The 9,360-nt window shown below is 42.4% G+C and overlaps 1 protein-coding gene across 3 annotated transcripts; it reads left to right on the top strand.

The window, feature by feature from the left end:
• Positions 1–4,053: 4,053 nt before the first annotated feature.
• serpinh1b (serpin peptidase inhibitor, clade H (heat shock protein 47), member 1b) lies at positions 4,054–8,070 on the top strand. 3 transcript variants are annotated; one of them, XM_005720681.1, is made up of 8 exons: positions 4,222–4,330; positions 4,986–5,017; positions 5,625–5,771; positions 5,866–6,058; positions 6,168–6,438; positions 6,530–6,628; positions 6,745–6,977; positions 7,084–8,070. In XM_005720681.1, exons 3-8 carry the CDS (start codon positions 5,653–5,655, stop codon positions 7,384–7,386), a joined length of 1,218 nt encoding a protein of 405 aa, XP_005720738.1. In that variant the 5' UTR covers positions 4,222–4,330; positions 4,986–5,017; positions 5,625–5,652; the 3' UTR covers positions 7,387–8,070. The 3 variants fall into 3 exon arrangements, with proteins under 3 accessions (XP_005720737.1, XP_005720738.1, XP_013765936.1); XM_005720680.2 differs by lacking the exon at positions 4,986–5,017 and having other exon boundaries at positions 4,054–4,330; XM_013910482.1 differs by having other exon boundaries at positions 4,302–4,330; positions 4,986–5,771.
• Positions 8,071–9,360: the final 1,290 nt, after the last annotated feature.

The following is a 9,360-nucleotide window of genomic DNA, read 5'->3' as shown; positions in this document are numbered from 1 at the left end:
AGTTTGTATGGCCGGATGGTATTAAAAGCCGAGCTGTAGTCTACAAAGAGGAGCCGTGCATAGGTGTTCCTGTGTTCCAAGTGCTTCAGTAATGTGTGCAGCACTGTGGCGATCGCATCCTCGGTTGACCGGTTCTCCCCTGTATGCAAACTGGTGCGAGTCCAGGGATGATGCTATATAGGCCCTCTGAAGAGAAAGCCATGACCTTAGCCCTAAATTTAACCCTATAGGATATGTATTCTGTTTCCCTACAAAAAAATTATTTCTGTTTGCTTGGTTGAAAAGGAATTTACAAATTTAGGGTTAATGTTTGGAACTTAGGTTGGGAGCGTCACCAATTATGACTGTAAAGCCTTAAAACAATAGTGGCTACACAGTCACATCATGAAACTCAACTTTTTAATAGAATTTACCTCATATGCGACCAAAGCATGCAAGTAGGGCTGGGCCATATCATACCATTCACAGTAATACTGGTATAATGTTGGGCAACGATAAGAAATTAAATATGGCGATAGAATATGGGTAAGACACGCATGCGCACTGCCTTTGTTTTCATACACACATGGCGGAAAAAGCATGGCGGTGACGGAGAATAAGAAGGGCGAAAGCGGATCGTTGAATGAAACAGATGAACCAGAATTGCTTTGTTAAAATGCTGCAACTTCAGTGGTGTGAAACTGGTTTAGCTTTCGTCCGTCAGATACACAACAAAGCACATTTTCTGGTAGAGCATGCTAGCGGGCCGTTGTTATTACCGTGTTTTTTGGAAAATACGGAATACTTAAAATCAATCCTTTAATTTTTCGGAAAATCGACAGTGCCCCTTATAGTCCCATGTGCCTTATGTATGAATTCTGGTTGTGTTTACTGACCTCGAAACGATTTTATGTGGTACACGGTGGTCAAAAATCTGTCAAATGTTTTAGTAAGACTTTGCTAAGCTACGAAGCCGCACCGCTTGTAGTGATGTGTCGGTCGCGAACGAAACGGCTCTTAGAGCCGGGTCTTTGAAGTGAACGACGCGAGCCGGCTCCTTATCGCGAGCTGTGGGTTTTTTTTTTCTTTCTCTCACCCTCTCTCTCGCACTTTTTTTCTGCTATACTCTGCACGCCTTTGCGCTGGGAAGAGGGGGGAGGGGCGGTAATTACACTTGCAGTAGCACAGGAACAGAGCATGAGGGAAAGAGAGAGAAAGAGAGCCAGGGACAAAGGTATAGTAATCATTCACAACTATTTTGATAAAGAATTCAGAAAGTTTATTCATGCAGGCCCATATGACAGAGAATATGCATGTCCTTTTCGTTTTCATATTTTAATTCATATTTAACTGTGTTGTGGTTTGCAGTGTTTTGTGTTGTTTTACTTTAAATTTGTTTAAAAGGAAAAAGCTGAAAATTTAAATATTTAAAAGTTGAAATCAAAGGAGCTTGCAAAAAAAAGCCTCTGGACTTCTTTAAGTTACTTGAAGACGTTTCACCTCTCATCCGAGAAGCTTCTTCAGTTCTAAGGTCAAATGGTGGGGAGTCCCAGATTTAAACTCAGTGGGAGTTTCCCCCCACAGAGGGACAAAAGGACCCCCTGATGATCCTCTAATGGAAAAACTACAAATTTACCCCAGAGTACTAAAATATCGATATTATAATATGAGAATCGATTCTAGAACATAAATTGCTGGTATCGGAAGAATCGATATTTCAGTATCGATCCGCACACCACTAGTGAGGAACCTGGACCTGAGAAGGAGAATGTAAAAAGCAGGCCCAACCACTGATACTGACCGTGAGCTTAGGCCCGTCACAGTTACACCATACAGTTGAGCTGAAACATTTCTTTGGTCTTGCGTCATCTTCTTGCAGCTGTGCTTTAAGTTCTTCACTGACAACTTTGTGTTTCTCAGTTTGGAGTCCTACCTTTAGTAGTTTGCGTGGATATCATCTTGAAATTGTTTAAAACTTTATACTTTGATGTGGGAACTTTGAATCATACAGAAAACTTTTTATGCATTTTTACTTTTCTTAGGTAAATTACTTTTTTTTTTTTTGTAACAAAAAGGTTCCTCTTCTCTCTATTCCACCTGGATGGAGTATATATTGGAATCCATAAACAGATTTTCAGGCCCTATTAAGTAAGTTTGGAGGAAACCAAACAGGCATATATCTTAAAATGATAAACAGGAAGCTCACCATTGAGAAAGCCTCTCTTAGGCTTTGTTTTGTTTGATAAACTAACACAGTTGCCAGGAGTGACTGAAGAGACTGAACTCTGTTCACAACCTCCATATATATATATATATATATATATATATTATCCAAGAGAAGAGTTTACTGAAGAAACTCCAGAAAGCAAAGAAGTTGCCGTCGTTGCTGATGGCTGGTGCAATGACGTCCAGATGTTGCATAGGCTCCTTGTCCTCGAATAGCAATTCTTCCCTCGAGTTATGTAAGAGTTGCTCCACCCTCTGAAGACTATTCCCACCCTTGCATCAGATTCTGCTGAAGAGAAAACGTGTCTGGCACGTGCCTGCATCCTTACTTTTGCTTATTTTTATAAAACGCAATCTGCAGATGGTCTTTTAATTTTCTAATGGTGAAAAATTGCATCATGTTGCGGTTAGGCATCTTCTATCTGATGAACGTGATTATGTCACAGTTCTTCAGTTGTGTGTTTGATGTTGGTTGGGAAAAGCTCTGGAAGCTTCTGCATGCTCACACAGACACGTACACACACGTGGTGTATATTTAGACCACACAGATGAGGCACTGTGAGGGGAACAGCAGGTAACTGTTTCCTTCCCACATCATTTCTTATGCATGTCCCTTTATACCACACAAGGCAGAGAGTAAAAGCATTTTTATCTTAATGATTTAGTCTTGATTAATTGGCATCTGGTTGAACTCGAGTCTGCACATGCTGAGGAATCTCAGTGTAAACTGTCATTCCTGGGCCTTCAGAAGGACAAACAAACATGGGGGTGGGGTGGGTTGTAAAAACTGTTAATGAGCTCATTTGTTGGGTAGTCATGTATGTAACTCAGCTTCAGGTACTTGTGAGTTCTAAACATGGCTATGAGTGGGTTGTGGACATTTTTTGTCTCTCAAAATTTCATAGAAAGTTCTAGATGCCTCCCCCAACACATCACTAAAAAAGTCAAGCCACTCATCAGCTGGCATGTCAGGGCAATTTGTAGAGAGCAGTAAAAGAAAAGCACTGGGAGGGGGGTCAAGAGATAGATGGAAATACTTTAGTTGGAGAACACCTAGTCCTGCAGTGTCAGACACCCAGATCAATATTTTATTATCTGCATAAGTAAAGCTATAGCATGAAATGTCTTTCTTTGCACTGGAGGCAGGTTTCGGTCTCTTTATATACATCAGAGATGAAACAGGAGACAGATAATCTTGTGAATGTAAATGTGCGATTTTGAGATCACAATACCAACAATAACATTATTCTGTGTGCTAAAGAAAAGGCTCAGCAGTTTTATGAAACTTTTCTTTCCGAAGAAAGCAGATCCTGCTTTTCTTTTTTTTTCTTTTTTTTTTAAACATCAGTGGTCTTCCAGACAACCCCCATCGTTTAGTAGCTACCCTGCAATCAGCAGCTGAGTTGGACAGACGTGGCAGTGTGGGTGTGGGGGTAGGGCTGAGGCTCCTGCAACTTCTGGGGAGGCATGAATACTGCTGCATGAAACTTTCTGGATGTTTCCATGTGAAGTTAAGCAGCAGTTTAACAACAGCCAGGGAACAAGTTACAGCTTTTATTCTGGAGTAAAAATGCTTACTGAGTAACATCCTGCCTGCTGAGACTGTTTTGATGCATGGTGGTGTTCCATACTTGAAGAGAAGCTCATACACACAAATGCCAAAGAGTGCTAAAAGAACTTTAACACTGTATTTATATGCATGCAAAACAATCATTTAATTCACAGTCAGTGGCAGCTTAATCTTTATCTCCAATCATGTGATGAAACCAGAGTTTAAGATTGAGTCAGCAAGCAGTGTTAAAAACCGAGGGGACTGAGGCAGAAACTTAAGACTGACCAGGATTCAGATTTTCTATTCAGGAGCCTTTTGTGGGAAAGTTTTAACGCTGATCCAGGACCAGCACTTACTTCAGTCGGCACAGCTTTCATCCCACCCTGTGATTTCAAGAGGGGGACGTCCCAGCTCCCAGCTTCCTGAGAAAACACAGACACCCTCATTTGAATATCCCATTCCCAACTTCTAGAAAATTCTCTTTTAGGATATATAGAGCCAGGGAAGTCTGTCACAGCCACACTATCCACCGGACACAGCTCGGAGAAGCAACCCTGCGATAATCTGTGCCAGGTAAGGATCAGAAGATAACGGTCTTTGTTTCACAGGGAGGAATGCGGCGACTGAATGAACTGCTTTGTTATCATGTGTTACCGCTGCAGATCAGCTACCCTCCATTTTACCCAGTTTGAAAGCTGCAGCTGAGATTCCTCTGTCTGTCAGAGAATACTTCTTGTATTTCTTCTGTTTCCAGTAGGGAACAAATCCTGACCTGTTATCAGAGCTGAAAGTTGTCATGCAGCTGGCAGGGTGGCGCAGGCTTTCTGCTGCTTCCATGTCAGAACTTTGACAACAGTTTAAATGCATTCAGTTCAAACAAATAAAAAAAAGGTTTGCAGGAAAGTAGCGTGCCTGCGCCCAGTTTAGCTTGTCTTTCCACTAGGAAGAGTATCACTTTGACTGTGGCAAAGCTCATTGGATCAAAGCATTTCCCCCCCTCCAGGGTCGGGAAACAAACAGTGAAAAGTGCCTCATCTTGAATGAGTGGTGGGTTGACTAGATTGGCAGCTTAATATTTAATGTTTAAATTCTAGTGGTTGAAAACTTGAAACTAGAACAGAGACGTTAGACTTCGTACTGTGCATAGAGTTTCTCTCCATGAGAATCTGCCTATATGTTCTCACTGCCTGCTCCACAGAGATTACTACATACACCTCTTGTCTTTCAGAATGAAAATCGCAGAAATGAAAACATCTCAAGGTATCACAAACATGCAATCACAGAGGAACAGACGCAGTATGAGTCTGCATGAGAAACAGTATGCCAGTGCAGCTGGTTATTCAGAGCCCGCGGCTGTGCATTCAGCCCATTGTTTGAACCAGAGATGGGATGATTTGGGTGCAGCCTACAGGCATACGCCCTTTTCTTTCTCTGCAGGCAACATGAAAAAAGTCTGCACTGTACGTCTCGCAAGACTGTTGCAAAGGGATTTCTGATCCTCGCATCCGAGGAGACACTATTAACCATTTGTATCACTTAAAATGTGTCCGGAGAAGCGAGATCCAGCTCAATCCAAGTAAACGTCGAGTTTCAGCTGTTCAGCTCAGGCGGCGGTCGCTGCTGACGTGGCACGAAACATGTCTCCCTCAAACTCGGGACATTCCAGAGCTGCTGAGTGGGCTGGGTCAACTCTGCCCTTCCTCCACAGCTCTACAGCCCAAGTGTAGTCGGCTCTCTGGCATTTTCTTTCTGAGATATATTTTAAGAAATGAATATATTTCTGAATATCACAAACATGCTCTTCTTTTTCTTCTTGTTCTTTTTAAGGAATAATGTCATCATCGTTCTCTTTGCTTCCTTTTCACAGAGTGCAGCTGCTGTTGGAGACAGACAGGATGTGGATGACTAACATTGTAGGCCTTTGTCTGCTGGCCTTGGTGGCCTCTGCAGAGGATGTGAAGCTGAGCACCCACGCCACCGCGCTGGCTGATAAAAGCACCAACTTGGCCTTCAGGTTTGTATATTATTGATTCTGGCGCACTTGTAACATAAAGTAATATTCTCTGTGTTTATATATAAATATATGCATTTTTTAAATTTCACTTTAGCCTCTACCACACCATGGCAAAGGAGAAAGACACAGAGAACATCATCATTTCTCCTGTGGTGGTGGCCTCCTCTCTGGGGCTGGTGGCTCTTGGTGGCAAAGCCTCCACTGCCTCCCAGGTGAAAACAGTCCTCAGCGCTGACAAACTCAAGGATGAGCATCTGCATGCAGGCCTGTCAGAGCTCCTCACTGAGGTAAGGAGCTTCCCTTGTTTCATAATTCCACCATCATCACCACAGGCCATAGACTCCGAGTTGTCTTTATATCACAAATTAATGGCGTACATGTGCCACTTCTTCTCAGGTGAGCAACGCCAAGACACGCAACACCACCTGGAAAATCAACAACCGCCTCTACGGCCCCAGCTCTGTGTCCTTCGCTGACGAGTTTGTGAAGAACAGCAAGAAGCACTACAACTACGACCACTCCAAAATCAATTTCAGGGACAAGAGGAGCGCAGTGAACTCCATCAACGAGTGGGCAGCCAAGTCCACAGGCGGCAAGCTGCCTGAGGTCACCAAGGACGTGCAAAACCCAGACGGAGCCATGATCGTCAACGCCATGTTCTTCAAGCGTGAGTATGGCGTTAACGCCTGACTGAAGCTCTTTGTGAGGCCAGACGCCTGTGCAGAGTTGTGACCTCGTGTCTTTTCCCCCCCTCACAGCTCACTGGGAGGAGAAATTCCACGATAAAATGGTGGACACCCGTGGTTTCCTGGTTACTCGCTCATTTACTGTCGGAGTTCCCATGATGCACCGCACAGGTGAGTTTCTCTCTCATCTTTCTTTTTGATCTTATTATGTCTCCAGAAGCTGATAAGCCACCCCGCCTTCAAGTACACACATGTGATAAGATCTGCTTTGTCTGCCCCTCTCTCAGGTCTTTATGATTTCTACGAGGACACCGAAAATAAAGTCTTTGTGCTGAACATGCCTCTGGGCCAGAAACAGGCCTCCATGATCCTTATCATGCCCTATCACCTGGAGCCCCTGGAGCGCCTGGAGAAGCTCTTGACAAGGAAGCAAGTGGACACTTGGCTCAGCAAGATGGAGAACAGAGCCGTAGCCATCTCCCTGCCTAAGATCTCAGTGGAAGTCAGCCACAACCTGCAGGTAAATGTTTGCACACTGGATGGCTCAAATGGAGTGTAACTTTAGGAGTGTTAGAAAATATTACTGTGAACCCAGAGCGCTGAGCAACTTCATCTGTGTTTTGCAGAAACACCTGGCTGAGCTGGGCTTGACAGAAGCTGTGGACAAAGCCAAGGCTGACCTGTCCAACATCTCTGGAAAGAAGGATCTCTACCTTTCCAGCGTCTTCCACGCATCAGCCCTGGAGCTTGACATCGAAGGAAACCCATACGACACAAGCATCTTCGGTACTGAGAAGCTGAGGAACCCCAAACTCTTCTACGTAGATCACCCCTTCATTTTCCTGGTAAAGGACAACAAGACCAACTCCATCCTGTACATCGGCAGAGTGGTTAAACCTAAAGGGGACAAAATGCGTGATGAGCTATAATGTTTAAAGTTATAAATTGTGGTGGGTAGCTTTATTATTTGTGAAATTATGGCAGGAAACTGTGCACGTGTGTAATTGTGTGTGATTTTATGCGCGTGCATGTTTTGTTTTTGGTATGATTGTTACCTCAGTAGCACATTCCAATTGACAATCTGTGGACTGAATATCCGAGCTTAGAAACATTCGACTTTCCCAGGGAACAAATCTGTTTACATGGCTTCGTCTTAAGAACATGCTGGTTTGAATAATCTAAAAAAAGTGCCTTTTTTAAGACTTCCACAAACAAACAGCAGTCGGCACAGCAGACAGCATGCTTATATTAAGTACGAGTCCTCTTTCACATCCTGTTTTTGCCTGCGTGTGTTCGGCTACGACCTGTGTGTGCGTTTTTGTTTTTTTTGCAATATCTTTAATGTTTAAAGAGAAAAAAGATCGATGCACAAGCTGTTTTACAGTGCTGTCTCATTCCCCCTCTCATTTTGCCTCCAGCCTGCACTGAACTGTTCCCCTGCACGAGCTGAGCTTGCAGGGGGAAGGTGGCAAATCGTCTGGTGCTTAATTTAAGTTGCAAACCATCTTCTGTGTCGTTTTCTTGCTGTAGGTATTTTCCACAAAGAATCTGTTGGAATGGTGTGATTTATGTGATTAATGTGGACCTTTTTCAATAAAAAAAAATGAAGAGAACATATTTGTGCGTGGCTCTTTTCTTTGTTGAGAATCTCCTGAATGAATACCACGTGAATGCCATTCAAATACGGATGATAGAGTGCTATAGGGAGCTGAACTGGAGAATGTGTGCACGCTAGTGTTAACATCTCTAAAGGATAACAATTTTTCCAGCTGGCTGAAGGTCAAACAGTCTTCCCAGGTCTGGAATGCAGTGATAACCCTCAAGGGAATTTGGTGGACCATTTCTCTAAACACTACCAGCCAAAATAATAACACCAGTGGGATCTTTTGTTGGGATCTTCCTGACAATGCAGACTCTACATTGTTTAAAAACTGGAGTGCGGGGTTCTCATGGTGAGTGGGAAATCTAATCTCCAGATGTTTGCGCATAGCAGGATGTAGCTGCAAGACAACAGCACACCGACAAAAGAATAAACATCTATAAATGAGCGCCTCATAGACTCTCAGTATTCCTGTAGGGCTTCTGTTTCATGTACGTCAAATACGCATTGGGACAGAAATAAAAATAAAGAATGCTACAATAAAAATCACCAGAACCTCTCATACGAGAGGACGTAATCTCATTGTGAGACACAAGTGCGTCTTCTACAGAGAAGCATGCCGCCACCTTGTGGTTGCTGAGAATAAGAGAGAGCGAGCTTTTTAAGGTGTTACAAATGAGTGATTTAGTTACTTTATATTTACACAGATCTTACACATTGCATTACAGTTACATAATATACAAGACAAATAAACATCATATAAGTTACACAATATACATTACAATATATTGCTGACTGACTTAGCTGTTGATTTGTATACTGAGCATGAATAATGCTTCTATTTTCAAAAATAACATGATGTGATCAGTGGGAGAATTTGCAAAATTTATAATCGGCTAAAATATGTTTCATTGTTCAGCGCGTGAATATCAGATTACTTCATACTTAGGGCTGAGTCCAAAACATGCATCAAAAAAAGGTACGTTTCTACTAAACGACATTTTGTATCTATTTCAGTTTTTTACTTTGTAAAGGTTTTACCTTATGCAATCCGCAATGAAACTACAGTGCACAGGGACATTTCTTGCATTGTTGTATTACTTTACTTTTTAATCTAAAAAGAAGTAGATAAGAGGTTAAAAAACAAAACAAACAAACAAACAAAAAAACCCAAAATCTGCTCAGTGCTCATTCCCAAATTTTTTTTGTGAAAATTTTGTGTTTTAATTGTTGTACAGGGCTTTCTAGCTCTTATGTCTGTGACAAGCACTAATAATATACATACATACATACATATATATAT

This window comes from Pundamilia nyererei, unplaced genomic scaffold (assembly GCF_000239375.1).
Source record: "Pundamilia nyererei isolate P.nyererei 1_Seehausen unplaced genomic scaffold, PunNye1.0 scaffold00003, whole genome shotgun sequence".
NCBI classification, from domain to species: Eukaryota; Metazoa; Chordata; class Actinopteri; order Cichliformes; family Cichlidae; genus Pundamilia; species Pundamilia nyererei.
Note: the sequence above shows the minus strand (reverse complement) of the source record. Positions and strands in the feature narration are given on the sequence as shown.

Excerpts from the sequence above, each read along its gene's own strand:
- serpinh1b (XM_013910482.1), top strand. The coding sequence starts at position 5,590 with ATGTCATCATCGTTCTCTTTGCTTCCTTTTCACAGAGTGCAGCTGCTG. Across the intron at positions 6,059-6,167 it reads TGTCAGAGCTCCTCACTGAG|GTGAGCAACGCCAAGACACG; the intron begins GTAAGGAGCTTC and ends ACTTCTTCTCAG. Across the intron at positions 6,439-6,529 it reads CAACGCCATGTTCTTCAAGC|CTCACTGGGAGGAGAAATTC; the intron begins GTGAGTATGGCG and ends CCCCCCTCACAG.